At 31.0% G+C, this 18,836-nt stretch overlaps 1 protein-coding gene across 2 annotated transcripts in view; it reads right to left on the reverse strand.

The window, feature by feature from the left end:
- LOC148939129 (pyruvate kinase-like) overlaps positions 1-18,836 on the reverse strand; it is a 122,699-nt gene that overhangs the window by 49,884 nt on the left and 53,979 nt on the right. For both annotated transcript variants that reach the window (XM_089107003.1, XM_089107002.1), the window contains exon 3: positions 3,153-3,376. In XM_089107003.1, the coding sequence (XP_088963129.1) occupies positions 3,153-3,376 (224 nt within the window). The remainder of the gene's footprint in view (positions 1-3,152; positions 3,377-18,836) is intronic.

The following is an 18,836-nucleotide window of genomic DNA, read 5'->3' on the forward strand; positions in this document are numbered from 1 at the left end:
ACCTTGTGGACCGCGTGGTCAGCTATTACCGATTTGAGACGCCTACTAAAAAATGGACTGTGCGTCTGTTTCAACATTTTGTGGATGCTGCACTAGCCAATGCATTTCATGAGCTGAAGGGCCATAGCCCAGAAGTTTTTGGTGACCTCAAACAGCTCATTGATCTTCGTTTCAACGTGGCCGAGTTTTTGCTCAATTCTGGAAGCACAGAGTCACGAGGTCAAGAAAATAGCAACGAAGAGCCATTGGGTGAAACTCAACACCGTGTTTTGAGTGTGAAAAAGAGGGCAATCCCTCCACCATTTGCCAGAGTTGCACTGCATCTACCAGAATTTTGTGACTTGGCGAATGCAGCCCGGTGCAGAAGGCCTGGATGCTGCAAAAGGTCAAGATGGATGTGCTCGCAGTGTAAAATCATTCTCTGCTTGACACGAGACAACAACTGCTTCTAGAAATTTCATGAAGAGTAATGTTTTGTTTTCAACGTTTTGACATATCTCTTTTAATAGACGAAACAGACTTTTACTATACTCTTAGCTCGATAGGGACCCAATGTCCACACCTGTGGACATCCTCCAGAGGGAGGAGGGAGGGGGTCAACTTTTTTTTTTAGTTGATCAACGGTCAAAATGATTTTTTCTAAGTCAACTACAAAGAAATGAACATAATCAGAAAAGTATTTCTATGGTCAGGTCTCAGGAGGTTAAAGTACCAAGCAAAAAAGATGATTATATTCGTATCCCAGCTTGATGAATTTCAAGCATACTTTGTAATACTTCGTAGAATTCCACACTCTTTGTTTTACAGAACAATAGAGACTTGACAGATGTAAAAAGCGGAAAAAGCTGCGGGTTGAATCGCAGTACAAAGCAAATGAGATGGATTTGATTTCGCAAAATGTACTCTACAAAAATCATACAACATTGTTTTATACAAAGTTTTAAGTTTTCTTAGGAATGTGAGCGTTTAATGATCAAAATATTGCAAATAAACTATTAAACCGTCAGTCAGCACAATAATCTTATTTTGTCAGCATAAGAATAAGGTTGGGGGGTCCTCCAACAGGAGTTGGGCCAATCGTGAAATAGTTGTGAATGCTCAGAATCAGAACCCGTGAAAGTGAAAAAAGGCTTTTCGGCATCATTAAGAATAGAGAAATCATTGAGATAAGGTCATTAAAAACCTAGGAATGACTGAGGAAAGATTATTCTGTATGTACGATTGATTTGAAGCTTGTCTATATTCGTACACTGCTATAAACTCAGGTGTAAGTCTCAATAAATATATTACTTTCTTATTTGTGTTTTCTTTTGTATATGTCTGTATCTCGCTACAAAGTAGGTAACTAGTTCACGTACCTCCATAGGTAAACGCTCTCTCAGAGAATTTGATCTCCATACAATATTAGAGGAACTTGGCAAATAGATGACTCTAGGAAGTGTGGTTACGCATTTGGACTGATAAATTAATTCCTCATTGAACCATTCCCCCCCCCCCCCATTACATTAGAGTTTTTCCTCCTCATCACAGCCATCATGATTTATATATATATATATATATATATATATATATATATATATATATATATATATATATATATATATATATATATATATATATATATATATATATATATATATATATATTTAAGGAGCTTAGAACCCTTATTTTCACTCTCCGGTGAAATTATGAAAGCGTAAGTTAGACCCTTTTATTCTGGACAGGGCGCAACATGATCACATATTCATTTTTGTAATTGTTCCGTTTTATTCAAAACCATTCTTCACTTTATTTTATTCTTTTTTTTACCTGTTTTTATCCAGATTTGGTTTAGGCTCAAAAGTAGTGTCCTATTAGGACTATGGTGAATATTATTCTAATTCGAGAATTGAAAGCTAATCGTCCTAAGGGTGTCTACACATTTGTAAGAAAAGAATAAATAAATGAGACACAGGTTGCTGTTATTGCATCCATTTAAGTACCTTTGCCGACAATTGTTGTCCACTTGGCTAATTTTAGGCCAAACCAAAGAGTATGTGTAACTTACAAGAGTGGAAACTGGCGCTAGAGAAAAACTGTCAACGACATCTAGCATTTGGCGACACTTAGCATTTTCAAGCTCTGTAATTATTTTTCTAGAAGGAACTGAGATCAGATACTTATTGCTACCTTAATTTTACCAATTACACTAATTAAATTACACTAGGTGTGGCCAAACGCTAGATGGCGTGGATAGTTTTTTTTTCGTCTGCACAAGCACTAGCTTCCAATCTTATAGGCTACCCATACTCTTTGGCCCAAACTTTAAACGCAGGCAGTTTATAAGAACCCATTCTTTCTAGGTCCAAATACGCAGAGTATGCACAGAAAATAGTTAATCATCATTTTAGTTTCCTCATTGATCCTCTCAAACATTTCTACCTTTGACAAATAAATGTATCTGGGGTGGTTTCTACCGTGCATGCCACCAAGAATTTCCCAACAGGGAGGGAGAGGGTATGTATAGTCGGCATCAAAAATTGTTAATCGTCATTCTACTTTCCCCCTTGATCGTTTCAAACATATTTTGCTTTGACAACTAAACATAAAATAAATTCAACTGGGGTGGCTTGAACTATGAGCACCACCAAGAATTTTCCATGGGGGGGGGGGTGCAAGCGGTACCAGAAAAATTGTTTTTACCGAGATTTAAATGGGAATGTTTCTTGTTTTACAAAATTTTCAGTGTCTTCTGTTTCTAATTTTTCTTGGGAGATTCTTTCTTCTAATTTCAGGGAGAGGGGGGGGGGTGATTACTTCTATGTGTTGACATGGTGAGAATATAATAGTTTCATTAGCCTGTAGAGACAACACATTTCCAATGGGCCGGAGGTAGGCTTACACCCAAGGCCGTATCCAGGGGCGGGTTGAGGGTTTTGAACCCCTCTCCCCCAAATTTTTTTTCCGGCTCTTAAAAATATTAAAAATTTTTTGATGTTTTTTTAAAGGTTTATTTTGCAGACACCCCCCCCCCCAATAAGAATCCTGGATAGGGCCTAACTTAGACCACAATTTTAATTCTTGAACAGTTTTTTTTTTTTTTTACAGTGGCTTATCTTAGTTCTGTATCAGGAATAATGAGAAAAAATAAATAAATAATAAAAAAGACTCACTCCTTGCAAGAGTCCAGTTCTGATTTCCGGACCTTTAGTATCAAGAGCTATGGCTACAGGAACTGTCATATTGATTCTCTTTTCTAAGTTAGATATAGCTTCACGAACACACCGAATTGTGTTTGCATGGTATTCGTATGAGCCGTGAGAGAAATTGAGACGCGCAATATTCATTCCTGTTTCGATCATTTCTTCAAGAAGATCAACTTTGGCAGAAGCAGGACCTGAAAAAACGATATCTAGATGGCAGGACTCCAGGGTTGTTATTCAGTTTCTTCGCATGTGCTCCATCCAGGAAGAAGTGTCCATCTGGTTCTCTACTGAGCCTATATTTAATTAAAACTCCCTGTGGGCACTCCACGAGAATGGTTGTTTCATAGAAATTGTCATTATTTGGGATTTTTACAGTAATAGGGAAATGAAATAATATATCTAAATTTGGTTATACATAATATATTTTTCATAAATTTTGTACTAGTAATTTTTTTTGGTAAAATATTATATTTTTTAAATTGTAAAATTTGATTAATAATGTGTAACCTCAAAGCTAAAAATGGCTCTTAAAAGAGTTAGAATTCTGTTTTATTGTTGGTTCTTGACCCCCCCCCCCGTCTACAGTTATGTAATAATTGGCTCCCTTATATTAGGACTATATTAGATTTTCAAGGTTACAGAGTTTGTGTACCTAGAAGGTTTCATTTAGGTACCACTGGACACCCACCTGATTTTACTTCACTTCAACTCGACAAATGGTTTAAAGTTAAAACGAACATCCCAAATCTGCCATTTAATCTATCGATTGCACACGACTTATTCATATAGAATATTTCAAACACTTCACATGTAATGAAAAATATATAATGATGGGAAGAGGGTACAATAAGAAGAACAAAACTTTCAAACGTAAAGCTTGGATAAAAGATGAATATAAAAATAGATGAATAAGATATATTAGTTTAAGCACAGAGAGTTTACTTATGTATTTCTAATCTCACCTGACCTTTTTCCTGTTTGTTTTTTGAGAACTAGAAACTGTTACTTGAAATTTTTTCTTCGCAATCGCTATCACCAAATACCAAAATTGAGTTTAGAATAATCTAGCCAAACGCATGGTAGTAGCCTACAGAGGCCTGTTCCCACCATCGTAATTGTTACCAAAAAAGTTTCGTTAGCACGCAGAAACAGAATTGTTTACTAAGAAAATATATTACTAACAATTTGCAAAAAGATATTATCTGGCAGGGAAATCTAATTATTGCATTTGGAGGCCTTTTTCGTTAAAAACTAAATTCCCAATTTTCTCTACTTTTTAAATATATGGCGTGTCAGTCTTGACATTACTAATTAAAACTATTACACCTTATTTTCACTGTCCTTGATACTTAACATAGATAATTTCGGAGACCACACTGCTTTTTCATGACGATAAATAAAAGTTCAAATAGGGATAAAATTCTTTTAATAGACAGTGTTTTACAAACAGTGATAGAAATTAACAAAAAAAAATACCAGATATTTCGGTCACATATGCAGTGACCATCATCAGTAGTAAAACTAAACTAAAACAATTTAAAACAATAGTTTATATACGAAATCATACAAAGAAACAATAGTTTATATTCAAAATAAAAAAAAAATAGCCTCTTTGACTTTCTTGGATTCGGTTCATTAGCGTTCAATAACACTTGGACAGAGGTCAACTACATTGGGTGACCGGGGCTGGGGTTTAAAACAAAATTTCCGTGAAACTCTTGAAATAAAGAAAATCTTATTCAAGAATATAAGTAGAACCCCCTTATTGACTCCCACGAGAACACCGTGCTGCCATCTACAATTAAGTCTAACTCTGACAGTTTCCGAGAAATTGATTGCGTAATCGAGGGGAGAGAATTTCTGAGAAATTGATTTGTCGGAATTTGTTCGGGAGAATTGTCTCCGGGTGAGGCTTGCACATGCGCGTTAACAGTGGGGGAAATGTATTGATCTATAACTCGTGACGGGACACCATATATGGGCATAGACTCCCTAGGGAGAACACATGTGCTGTCAGTCCGAACGGGGCTCCATATATAGGCATAAACCCCCTAGGGAAAATGGATTTCCGAGAAATTGATTTGTTGATGTTAGCCCAGGAGAATTGTCTCCGGGCAAAGTTTATTAATGTCTGATGGATGATGTCAAGGTCGATTGATTTGTTGGTGATCGTCCAGGAGAATTGTCTCTGGGGGAAGTTTATTAATGTCTGACGGATGATGTCAAGGTTGATTGATTTGTTGGTGTTCATCCAGGAGAATTGTCTCCGGGCGAATATTTTGATCTGAGAGATGAAGAGATTAACGCGGGAAAGGGTTTCATAGGAATTTCAAATGTGACAGCGCAGGGATGTCAAAACAAAAGGAACACGCAGAAATTACGTTTAGAGATTATTTGGGCGAAACCGTTTTGAGGCATTTTAGAAGATGATTTTAGAAGATGATTTAGAAGAGGATTTGAGGGTGAAACTCTATGGTCGTTATAATACACAAGCTCTATTTGAACAGTGTTGTGAGGTCCTGTATCCCAACCCCAAAGGACCTCGATCCCCCTACCCCAACCCTGAAGGAAGCCCCCGGCTCCCAATGGTTCCCCAGACCCCCAAAGGACCCAAGAGACCCCAAAGGCCCCCAGGGCCCCCAAAGCTCCCCCGAAGCCCTCCAATCCTCCCGCGCGTATTAAATTTTTTTTAATTTTTTTGGACTGAATTTTTTTGACTTAGAAATTATCCAACATTTTTCCGGTTTTTTTCTTTAACCCATTGGCATAGAGTTTTAGCCTAGAGTCTTAGCTTAGTTTTATTTAGAGCTGAAGTTTAATTTAGTTTTGGTTAAGAGTTTAGAGTTTTAGCTTAGAGTCTTAGCTTAGAGTTTTTGTTAGAGTTCTAGTTTAGTTTAGTTTTAGTTAAGAGTTTAGAGTTTTTAGCTTAGAGTTTTTGTTAGAGTTCTAGTTTAGTATAGTTTTAGTTAAGAGTTTTAGCTTAGAGTCTTAGATTAGAGTTTTAGTTAGAGTTGAAGTTCAGTTTAGTCTTAGTTAAGAGTTTAGAGTTTTACCTTATAGTCATAGCTTAGGGTTTTAGTCAGAGTTGAAGTTTACTTTAGTTTTAGTTAAGAGTTTTAGCTTAGAGTCTTAGCTTAGAGTTTTTGTTAAGAGTTCTAGTTTAGTTTAGTAATAGTTAAGAGTTTAGTTTTTAGCTTAGAGTTTTTGTTGAAGTTCTAGTTTAGTTTTAGTTAAGAGTTTAGAGTTTTAGCTTAGAGTTGAAGTTTAGTTTAGTAATAGTTAAGAGTTTAGAGTTTTAGCTTAGAGTCTTAACTTAGAGTTTTAGTTAAAGTTGTAGTTTTAGTTTAGATTTAGTTAATAGTTTAGAGTTTTACCTTAGAGTCTTAGCTTAAAGTTTTTGTTGAAGTTCTACCTTAGTTTAGTTTTTGTTAAGAGTTTAGAGTTTTACCTTAGAGTCTTAGCTTAGAGTTTTTGTTAGAGTTCTAGTTTACTTAAGTTTTAGTTAAGAGTTTTACCTGAGAGTCTTATATTAAAGTTTTTGTTGAAGCTCTAGTTTAGTTTAGTTTTAGTTAAGAGTTTAGAGTTTTAGCTTAGAGTTTTAGTTAGAGTTGAAGTTTAGTTTAGTTATAGTTAAGAATTTAGAGCTATAGCTTAGAGTCATATCTTAAGAGTTTTAGTTAAAGTTGTAGTTTAGTTAAGTTTTAGTTAAGAGTTTGGAGTTTTAGCCTAGAGTCTTAGCTTAGAGTCTTAGTTTAGAGTTTTAGTAAGAGTTGGAAGTTAAGGTTAGTTACAGTTAAGAGTTGAGAGTTTTAGCCTAGAGTCTTAGCTTAGAGTTTAGTTAAAGTTGAAGTTTAGTTTAGCTATAGTTAAGAGTTTGGAGTTTTAACTTTGAGTCTTAGCTTAGAGCTTTAGTTAGAGTTGAAGTTTAGTTTAGTTATAGTTAGGAATTTAGATTTTTAGCTTAGTTAAGTTTTAGTTATGAGTTTAGAGTTTTAGCCTAGATTCTTAGCTTAGAGCTTTGTTGAAGTTCTAGTTTACTTTAGATTTAGTTAAGAGTTTAGAGTTTTAACTTAGAATCTTAGCTTAGAGTTTTGTTAGAGTTCAAGCTTAGTTTAGTTATAGTTAAAATCTTGGAGTTTTACCTTAGAGTTTTAGTTAGAGATGTAGTTTACTTTAGTTTTACTTAAGAGTTTAGAGTTTTAGCTTAGAGTTTTTGTTAGAGTTCTAGTTTAGTTTAAGTTAAGAGTTTAGAGTTTTTAGCTTAGAGTCTTAGCTTAGAGTTGTTGTTGAAGTTCTAGTTAGTTTAGTTTTAGTTAAGAGTTTAGATTTTTAGCTTAGAGTCTTAACTTAGAGTTTTAGTTAGAGTTGAAGTTTAGTTATAGTTATAGTTAAGAGTTTTAGCTTAGAGTTTTTGTTAGAGTTCTAGTTTAGTTTATTTTTAGTTAAGAGTTTAGAGTTTTAGCTTAGAGTCTTAGCTTAGAGTTTTAGTTAGAGTTGAAGTTTAGTTTAGCTATAGTTAAGAATTTAAAGTTTTAGCTTAGAGTCAAAGCTTAGAGTTTTAGTTAAAGTTGTAATTTAGTTAATTTTTAGTTAAGAGTTTAGAGTCTTAGCCTAGAGTCTTATCTTAGAGTTTTTGTTAGAGTTTAAGTTTAGTTTAGTTTTAGTTAAGAGTTTAGAGTTTTACCTTAGAGTCCTAGCTTAGAGTTTAATTTAGAGCTGAAGTTTAGTTTAGTTATAGTTAAGAATTTAGAGTTTTAGCTTAGAGTCATAGCTTAGAGTTTTAGTTAAAGTTATAGTTTAGTTAAGTTTTAGTTAAGAGTTTAGAGTCTTAGCTTAGAGTTTTTTTTAGAGTTCTAGTTTAGTTTAGTTATAGTTAAGAGTTTAGTTTTTAGCTTAGTATCTTAGATTAGAGTTTTTGTTGAAGTTCTAGTTTAGTTTTAGTTAAGAGTTTAGAGTTTTAGCATAGAGTTTTAGATAGAGTTGAAGTTTAGTTAAGTAATAGTTAAGAGTTTAGAGTTTTAGCTTAGAGTCTTAACTTAGAGCTTTAGTTAAAGTTGTAGTTTTAGTTTAGTTTTAGTTAAGAGTTTAGAGTTTTAGCCTAGAGTCTTAGCTTAGAGTTTTTGTTGAAGTTCTAGCTTAGTTTAGTTTTAGTTAAGAGTTTAGAGTTTTAGCTTAGAGTCTTAGCGTAGAGTTTTTCTTAGTAGTTCTAGTTTACTTTAGTTTTAGTTAAGAGTTTAGAGTTTTAACTTAGAGTTTTAGTTAGAGTTGAAGTTTAGTTTAGTTATAGTTAAGAATTTAGAGTTATAGCTTAGAGTCATAGCTTAGAGTTTTAGTTAAAGTTATAGTTTAGTTAAGTTTTAGTTACGAGTTTAGAGTTTTAGCCATGAGTCTTAGCTTAGAGTCTTAGCTTAGAGTTTTAGTAAGAGTTGGAAGTTAAGGTTAGTTACAGTTAAGAGTTGAGAGTTTTAGCCTAGAGTCTTAGCTTAGAGTTTAGTTTAGCTATAGTTAAGAGTTTGGAGTTTTAGCTTTGAGTCTTAGCTTAGAGTTTTAGTTAGAGTTGAAGCTTAGTTTAGTTATAGTTACGAATTTAGAGTTTTAGCTTAGAATCATAGCTTAGAGTTTTAGTTAAAGTTGTAATTTAGTTAAGTTTTAGTTAGGAGTTTAGAGTTTTAGCCTAGAGTCTTAGCTTAGAGCTTTTTTGAAGTTCTAGTTTACTTTATATTTAGTTAAGAGTCTAGAGTTTTACCTTAGAGTCTTAGCTTAGAGTTTTGTTAGAGTTCAAGTTTAGTTTAGTTATAGTTAAGAGCTTGGAGTTTTACCCTAGAGTTTTAGTTAGAGTTGTAGTTTACTTTAGTTTTAGTTAAGATGTTTAGGGTTTTAGCTTAGAGTTTTTGTTAGAGTTCTAATTAGGTTTGGTTTTAGATAAAAGTTTAGAGTTTTTATCTTAGAGTTTGAGCTTATAGTTGCTATTGAAGTTTTTATTTAGTTTAGCTTTAGTTGAGAGATTATATATTTATCTGAGATTATTAGCTTATATTTTGATGTATAGTTGAATTTTAGTTATAGTAAAAGTTTAGAGTTTAGAGTTTTAGATCGTAGTTTTTGTTAGAGTTCTAGCTTAGTTTAGATTTAGTTAAGAGTTTAGAGTTTTATCTTAGAGTCCTAGCTTAGAGTTTTAGTTAGAGTTGAAGTTTAGTTTAGTTATAGTTAATAATTTAGAGTTTTAGCTTAGAGTCAAAGCTTAGAGTTCTAGTTAAAGTTTTAGTTTAGCTAAGTTTCAGTTAAGAGTTTAGAGTTTTAGCCTAGAGTCTTAGCTTAGAGCTTTAGTTAGAGTTGAAGTTTAGTTTAGTTTTAGTTAAGAGTTTATAGTTTTACCTTATAGTCTTATCTTATAGTTTTAGATAGATCTGAAGTTTAGTTTAGTTATAGTTAAGATTTTAGAGTTATAGCTTATAGTCATAGCTTAGAGTTTTAGTTAAAGTTGTAGTTTAGTTAAGTTTAGTGAAGAGTTTCGAGTTTTAGCCTAGAGTCTTAGCTTAGAGCTTTAGTTAGAGTTGAAGTTTAGTTTAGTTATAGTTAAGAGTTTAGAGTTTTTAGCTCAGAGTCATAGCTTAGAGTTTCTGTTAGAGTTCTAGTTTAGTTAAGTTTTAGTTAAGAGTTTATAGGTTTACCTTAGAGTCTTAGCTTCGAGCCTTAGTTACAGTTGAAGTTTAGTTATAGTTAAGAGTTTTTAGCTTAGAGTCTTAGCTTAGAGTTTTTGATAGAGTTCTAGTTTAGTTTAGTTTTAGTTAAGAGTTTAGAATTTTACCTTAGAGTCTTTGCTTGAAGTTTTAGTTAGAGTTGAAGTTTAGTTTAGTTTTACATTATAGATTTAGCTTAGAGTTCTAGTTTAGTTTAGTTTTAGTTGAGTTTAGAGTTTTGGCATAGAGTCGTAGCTTAGAGTTTTAGTTAGAGTTGAAGTTTAGTTATAGTTAAGAGTTTTAGCTTAGAGTTTTAGCTTAGAGTTTTAGTTAGAGTTCTAGTTTTTAGTTTTGGTTATGAGTTTTAGCCTAGAGTCTTAGCTTAGAGTTTAGTTAGAGTTGAAGTTTAGTTATAGTTAAGAGTTTAGAGTTTTAGTTTAGAGTCTTAGCTTAGATTTTTAGTTAGAGTTGAAGTTTACTTTAGTTATGGTTAGGAATTTAGAGTTTTTAGCTTAGAGTCATAGCGTAGAGTCTTAGCTTAGAGTTCAACTTTAGTTTAGCTTTAGTTAAGAGTTTAGAGTTTTATCTTGGAGTCTTAGCTTAGAGTTTTAGTTATAGTTCTAGTTTATTTTAGTTTTAGTTAAGAGTTTATCTTGGAGTTTTAGCTTAGGGTTTTTGTTAGAGTTCTAGTTTAGTTTAGTTTTGGGTAAGAGTTTTAGCCTAGAGTCTTAGCTTAGAGTTTAGTTAGAGTTAAAGTTTAGTTATAGTTAAGAGTTTAGAATTTTAGTTTAGAGTCTTAGCTTACAGTTTTAGTTAGAGTTGAAGTTTAGTTTAGTTATAGTTAAGAGTTTAGAGTTTTTAGCTTAGAGTCTTACCTTAGAGTTTTTGATAGATTTGAAGTTTAGTTTAGTTTTAGTTAAGAGTTTTAAATTAGAGTCTTAAACTAAAGTTTTAGTTAGAGTTGAAGTTTAGTTTAATTATAGTTAAGAGTTTAGAGTTTTAGCTTAGAGTTTTAGCTTAGAGTTTTAGTTAGAGTTTTAGTTTAGTTTTGGTTAAGAGTTTTAGCCTAGAGTCTTAGCTTAGAGTTTAGTAAGAGTTGAAGTTTAGAGTTTTAGTTTAGAGTCTTAGCTTAGAGTTTTAAATAGAGTTGAAGTTTAGTTTAGTTATAGTTAAGAGTTTACAGTTTTTAGCTTAGAGTCATAGCTTAGAGTTTTTGATAGAGTTGAAGTTTATTTTAGTTTTAATTAAGAGTTTAGAGTTTTAGCATAAAGTTTTAGTTAGAGTTGAAGTTTAGTTTAGTTATAGTTAAGAGTTTAGAGGTTTCGCTTAGAGTCTTAGCTTGAGAGTTTTATTTAGAGTTCTACTTTAGTTTAGCTTTACTTAAGAGTTTAGAGTTTTAGCTTGAAATCTTAGCTTAGAGTTTTAGTTAGACTTCTAGTTTAGTTTAGTTTTCGTTAAGAGTTTAGATTTTTACCTTAGAATTTTAGTTAGAGATCTAGTTCAGTTTAGTTTTATTTAAGAGTTTACAGTTTTATCTTGAAGTCTTAGCTTAGAGTTTTTGTTAGAGTTCTAGTTTAGTTTAGTTTTAGTTAAAAGTTTAGAGTTTTACCTTAGAGTCTTAGCTTATAATTTTAGTTAGGGTTGAAGTTTAGTTTAGTTATAGTTAAGAGTTTAGATTTTTACCTTAGAGTCTTAGCTTAGAGATTTTTCCTAGAAGTAAAATTTTTTGTTTACGAGAGCAAGTTTTCTTTCAGAAGTAGTTATTTTTCTTTTCACACTAAAAAATTTTCTCATCAAAGTAACAATTTATTCCTTAACACTAACAGAGTTTTAGTAACACTAAAAAATTTTCTCATCGAATCAACAACTTTTTCCTCAATACTAACAAACTTCTACTTAAAAACATCAAATTTTTCTTAGAAGCATAATTTTTTTCCGTTCATGATCAAAAGTCTTCAGTCAAAAGTAGCAAGTTTTCCTTAACACTTACAAATTTTCTCATCAAAGCAACAATTTTTTCCATAACACTAACAGAATTTTAGTAAAACTAAAAAATTTCCTCATTGAATCAACAACTTTTTCCTCAATACTAACAAACTTCTACTTAAAAATATCAAATTTTTCTTAGAAGCATAATTATTTTCCGTTCATGATAAAAAAATTTCAGCCAAAAGTAGCAAGTTTTCCTTAACACTTACAAATTTTCTCATCAAAGTAACAATTTTTCCTTAACACTAACAAAGTTTTAATTACAGCTATCAAATTTCTCTTAGAAGTAACAATTTTTTGTCAGTGATAACAAATTTTCCGTTAGAAGTAACAAGTTTTATGTCAAAGATACCAAATTTTTCGTCAGTGATAACACTTTTTTGATTGTGATAACAAGTTTTCTGTCAGAAGTAGCAAGTTTTCTGTCAAAGATACCAATTCTTTCTTAAAAGTTACAATTTTTGGTCACTGATAACACAATTTCTGCTAGAACTAGCAAGTTGTCCAGCAAGGATAACAAATTTTTCATAGAAGTAGCGAATTTCTTCTAATAGCACCAAGTTTTCCGTCAAAGATAATAAATCTTCTCTTCGAAGTAACAACTTTTTCCTTAATACTAACAAAGCTTTACTTAACACACCCCAATTTCTCTTGGAAGTCAGATTTTTTCATCAGTGATAACAGGTTTTCTGCTTGAGCTTACAAGTTTTCTCTCAAAGATACCAATTTTTTTCTTAGAAGTAGCAATTTTCATTATGATGACAAGTTATCAGTTCGAAATAACAAGTTTTAAGTCAAACAAACCAAAGATTTCTTGGAATTAACAATTTTTTTGGTGATGATAACAATTTTTCCTGTCACAAGTAGCAAGTATTGCTTAACACTAAGAAATCTTCGCATCGAAGTAACAACTTTTTCTTAATACTAATAAACTTTTATTTAACAATATCAAATTTGTCTTAGAAGTTACAGGTATTTAACAAGTTTTCTTTCAAAGTTAGTTTTCACTACGTTTAAGTTAGGTTCATCTAACCTCCAAAACCATAGGTTAGGTTAGGTTAAGTATAAATAAATATTAATAAATAAATAGAAACATTTCTCCATATTTAAGTGGTTTCTCAACATTTAAGTTAGGTTCATCTAATCTCCAAAACCATAGGTTAGATTAGTTATGAATAAATATTAATAAATAAATAGAAACATTTCATCATGTTTAAGTTAGGTTAGGTTAGCTTATCATGAGCGCTCATGATAAGCTAAACTAACTTAAACATGGTACAAAGTTGACCTGGGGGGATTTTCCAGCGAGTATGGTTAGGTTAGGTTAGGATAAATTAAGTTAGGTTAGGTTAGGTTAAGTTAGCCTACGTACGCGCGCGTACGTAGGCTAACCGAACCTAACTTAACCTAACCTAACCTAACTTAATCTAGCCTAACCTAACCATACTCGCCGGAAAATCCCCCCAGGTCAAGTTTGTACCATGTTTAAGTTAGGTTAGGCTAGCTTATCATGAGCGCTCATGATAAGCTAATCTAACCTAACCTAACTTAAACATGATGAAACATTTCTATTTATTTATAAATATTTATTCATAACTAATCTAACCTATGGTTTTGGAGGTTAGATGAACCTAACTTAAATATAGAAAAACCACTTAAACATAGAGAAATGTTTCTATTGATTTATTAATATTAGTTTATACTTAACCTAACCTAATCTATGGTTTTGGAGGTTAGATGAACCTAACTTAAACGTAGTGAAAGCTAACTTTGAAAGAAAACTTGTTAAAAACCTGTTACTTCTAAGAGAAATTTGATAGTGTTAAGTAAAAGTTTATTAGTATTAAGAAAAAGTTGTTACTTCGATGCGAAGATTTGTTAGTGTTAAGCAAAACTTGCTACTTCTAAAAGAAAAAATTGTTTATCATCAACGAAAAAATTGTTAATTCCAAGAAAAATTTCGTATGTTTGACTTAAAACTTGTTATTTCTAAAAGATAACTTGTTATCATAATAAAAAGTGCTACTTCTAAGAAAAAATTCGGTATCTTTGAGGGACAACTTGCAAGCTCAAGCAGAAAACGTGTTATCACTGATGAAAAAATGTGACTTCCAAGAGAAATTGGGGTGTGTTAAGTAAAGGTTAGGTTAGGTTAATGAAAAAGTTGTTACTTCGAAGAGAAGATTTGTTATCTTTGACGGAAAACTTGGTGCTGTTAGAAGAAAATCGCTACTTCTAAGAAAAATTTGTTATCTTTGATGGACAACTTGCTATTTCTAGCAGAAATTGTGTTATCAGTGACGAAAAATTTTTACTTTTAAGAAAGAATTGGTATCTTTGACAGAAAACTTGCTACTTCTGACAGAAAACTTGTTATCACAATCAAAATATTGTTATCACTGACGAAACATTTGGTATCTTTGACATAAAACTTGTTAGTTCTACGAGAAAATTTGTTATCACTGACGAAAAATTGTTATTTCTAAGAGAAATTAGATAGCTGTAATTAAAACTCTCTTAGTGTTACGGAAAAATTGTGACTTTTATGAGAAAATTTGTAAGTTTTAAGGAAAACTTGCTACTTTTGACTAAAAACTTTTTATCATGAACTGAAAAAAATTTACTTCTAGGATAAATTGTATATTTTTAGGTAGAAGTTTATTAGTATTGATGAAACATTTTTTGATTCAATGAGGAATTTTTTTAGTTTTACTAAAATTATGTTAGTGTTATGGAAAAAAATATTGCTTTGATGAGAAAATTTGTAAGTCTTATGAAAAACTTGCTACTTTTGACTGAAAACTTTTTATCATGAACGGAAAAAAAATTATACTTCTAAGAAAAATTTGATATTTTTAAGTAGAAATTTGTTAGTATTGAGGAAAAAGTTGTTTATTCGATGAGGAAATTTTTTAAAGTTACTAAAACTCTGTTAGTGTTAAGGAATAAATTGTTACTTTGATGAGAAAATTTGTTAGTGTGAAAGGAAAAATTGCTACTTCTGACAGAAAACTTGCTCTCATAAACGAAAAAATGTTGCTTCTAGGGAAAATCTCTAAGCTATGACTCTAAGGTAAAACTCTAAACTCTTAACTATAACTAAACTAAACTTCAACCATAACTAAAACTCTAAGCTGAGACTCTAAGGTAAAACTCTAAACTCTTAACTATAACTAAACTAAACTTCAATCCTAACTAAAACTCTAAGCTAAGACTCAAAGGTAAAACTCTAAACTTTTAACAAAAACTAAACTAGACTAGAGCTCTAACTAAAACTCTAAGCTAAGACTTCAAGATAAAACTGTAAACTCTTAAATAAAACTAAACTGAACTAGAACTCTAACTAAAACACTATGCTAACTCTACGGTAAAATTCTAAACTCTAAAATAAAACCAAACTATAATAGAAATTTAACAATAACTCTAAGTTAAGACTCCAAGCTAAAACTCTACACTCTTAAGTAAAGATAAAATAAAGTAGAACTCTAACTAAGACTCTAAGCTGAAACTCTAAATTCTTAAATATCACTAAACTAAACTTCAGCTTTAACTAAAACTTTATGCTAAAACTGTAAGGTAAAACTCTTAACTGAAACTAAGCTAAACTTCAACTCTATCTAAATCTCTAAGCTATGACTCTAAGCTAGAAAATCTAAATTCTTAACTATAACTAAACTAAACTTCAACTCTAACTAAAACTCTAAGCTAAGACTGAAAGCTAAAACTCCAAACTCTTAACTATAGCTAAACTAAACTTCAACTCTAACTAAAACTCTAAGCTAAGACTCTAGGCTAAAACTCTTAACCAAAACTAAACTAGAACTCTAACAAAAACTATAAGCCAAAACTCCAAGATAAACTCTAAACTCTTAACTAAAATTATACTAAACTAGAACTATGGCTAAAACTCTAAGCTAAGACTCCAAGATAAAACTCTAAACTATTAACTAAAGCTAAATTAAAATAGAAGTCTAAGCTAAGTCTCTACGCTATGACTCTAAGCTAAAAACTCTAAACTACTAGTCATAGATAAAGTAGACGTCAAATCTAACTAAAACACTAAGCTAAGACTCTAAACAAAAATTCTAAACTCTTGGCTATAACAAAACTTCCATTCTAACTTAACTCTAACCTAAAACTCTAGGATGAAAATCATAACTAAAACTAAACTAAACTAGAACTCTAAGCTAAAACTCTAAACTCTTAACTATAAATATAACTAAACTTCAACTCTAACTAAAACTCTATGCTACGACGCTATGCCAAAACTCTAAACTCAACTAAAACTAAACTAAACTAGAACTCTAAGCTAAAACTATAATGTAAAACTAAACTAAACTACAACTCTAACTAAAACTTCAAGCTAAGACTCTAAGGTCGAACTCTAAACTCTTAACTAAAACTAAACTAAACTAGAACTCTAACAGAAACTCTAAGCTAAGACTCTAAGCTAAAAACTCTAAACTCTTAACTACAACTAAACTTCAACTCTAACTAAGGCTCTAAGCTAAGACTCTAAGGTAAACCTCTAAACTCTTAACTAAAACTAAACTAGAAATCTAACAGAAACTCTAAGCTATGACTAAGCTAAAAACTCTAAACTCTTAACTATAACTAAACTAAACTTCAACTCTAACTAAAACTCTAAACTCTTAACTATAACTAAACTTCAACTCTAATTAAACTCTAAGCTAAGACTCTAGGCTAAAATTATTAACCTAAACTAAAATAAACTAAACAAGAACTCGAAAAGAAATACTAATCTAAGATTCAAAGCTAAAACTCTAAACTCTTAATTATAACTAAACTAAACTTCAACTATAACTAGAACTCTAAGCTAAAAACTCTAAACTCTTAACTATAACTAAACTAAACTTCAACTCTAACGAAAACTCTAAGCTAAGACTCTAAAATAAAACTCTAAACTCTTAACAATAACTAAACTTCAACTCTAACTAAACTCTAGGCTAAGACTCCAGGATATAACTCTTAACCAAAACTAAACTAAACTAAACTAGAACTATAACAAAAACTATAAGATAAAACTACAATATAAACTCTAAACTCTTAACTAAAACTAAACTAAACTAGAACTATAACTAAAACTCTAAGCTGAGACTCCAAGCTAAAACTCTAAACTCTTAAATAAAACTAAACTAAAGTAGAACTCTAAGCTAAGACTCTACGCTATGACTCTAAGCTAAAAACTATAAACTCCTAGTCCAAGCTAAAGTAGATGTCAACTCTAACTAAAACTCTCAGCTAAGATTATAAACAAAAACCTAAAGTTCTTGACTATAATTAAACTTCAATCCTAACTTAATTATAAGCTAAATCTCCAGGCTGAAAATCATAACCAAAACTAAACTAGGACTCTAACTAAAACTCTAAGCTAAAACTCTAAACTCTTAGCTATAACTATAACTAAACTTCAACTCTAACTAAAACTCTATGCTACGACGCTATGCCAAAACTCTAAACTCAACTAAAACTTAACTAAACTAGAACTATAAGCTAAAACTATAATGTAAAACTAAACTAAACTAAACTTCAACTCTAACTAAAACATCAAGGTAAGACTCTAAGGTAGAACTCTAAGCTCTTAACTAAAACTAAACTAAACTAGAACTCTAACAGAAACTATAAGCTAAGAATCTAAGATAAAAACTCTAAAATCTTAACTATAACTAAACTTCAACTCTAACTAAGGCTCTAAGCTAAGACTCTAAGGTAAAACTCTAAACTCTTAACTAAAACTTAACTAAACTAGAACTCTAACAGAAACTCTAAGCTATGACTCTAAGCTAAAAACTCTAAACTCTTAACTATAACTAAACTAAACTTCAACTCTAACTAAAGCTCTAAGCTAAGACTCTAGGCTAAAGCTCTAAAGTCTTAACTAAACTTAGCTAAACTACAACTTTAAATAAAACTCTAAGCTCTGACTCTAAGCTAAAACTCTAAATTCTTAACTATAACTAAACTAAACTTCAACTCTAACTAAAACTCTAAGCTAAGACTCTAATGTAAGACTCTAAACTCTTAACTAAAACTAAACTAAACTTCAACTCTAACAAAAACTTTAAGTTAAGAATTTAGTGTAAAACTCTAAACTCTTAACTAAAACTTAACTAAAACTTCAAATTTAACTAAAACTCTATGCTATGATTCTAACCTAAAACTCTACATTCTTAACTATAACTAAAGTAAACTTCGACCCTAACTAAAACACTAAGCTAAGACTCTAAGGTGAAGCTCTAAATTCTTAACTAAAACTAAACAGAGCTAAAACTCTAACAAAAACTCTAAGCTAAAACTCTAAACTCTTAACTATAACTATAACTAAACTTCAACTCTAACTAAAACTCTAAGTTAAGACTCTAAGCTAAAACTCTAATCTATTAAATAAATCTAAACCAACCTAGGGATTAAACAGACACTCTCCTCTAAGAGTAAAATCTAAAAACTCTAAACTAGTAAATAAAACTAAACTAAACTAAAATTCTAACACAAACTATATGCTAGTCCTCTAAGGTATAACTTCAAACTCCCAGCCAGAACTAAACTATACCTGAACTCTAAAAGAAAATCTAAGCTAAGACTCTGAGGTAAAACTCCAAGATCTTAACTATAACTAAACTAAACTTGAACTCTAACAAAAACTCTAAGCTAAGACTCTAAGGTAAAACTCTAAACTCTTAACTAAAACTAAAGTAAACTAGAACTTCAACAAAGCTCTAAGCTAAGACTCTAGGCTAAAACTCTAAACTCCTAACTAAAACTTAACTAAACTACAATTTAACTAAAACTCTAAGCTATGATTCTAAGCTAAAACTCTAAACTCTTAACTAAAACTTAACTAAACTACAACTCTAACTAAAACTCTAAGCTAAGACTCAAAGCTAAAACTATAAACTCTTAACTATATCTAAACTAAACTTCAACTCTAACTAAAACTCTAAGCTAAGACTCAAAGCTAAAA

The sequence above is a fragment of the Artemia sp. Qi Xiang Cuo genome, chromosome 21, assembly GCF_049724085.1.
Source record: "Artemia sp. Qi Xiang Cuo chromosome 21, ASM4972408v1, whole genome shotgun sequence".
NCBI classification, from domain to species: Eukaryota; Metazoa; Arthropoda; class Branchiopoda; order Anostraca; family Artemiidae; genus Artemia; species Artemia sp. Qi Xiang Cuo.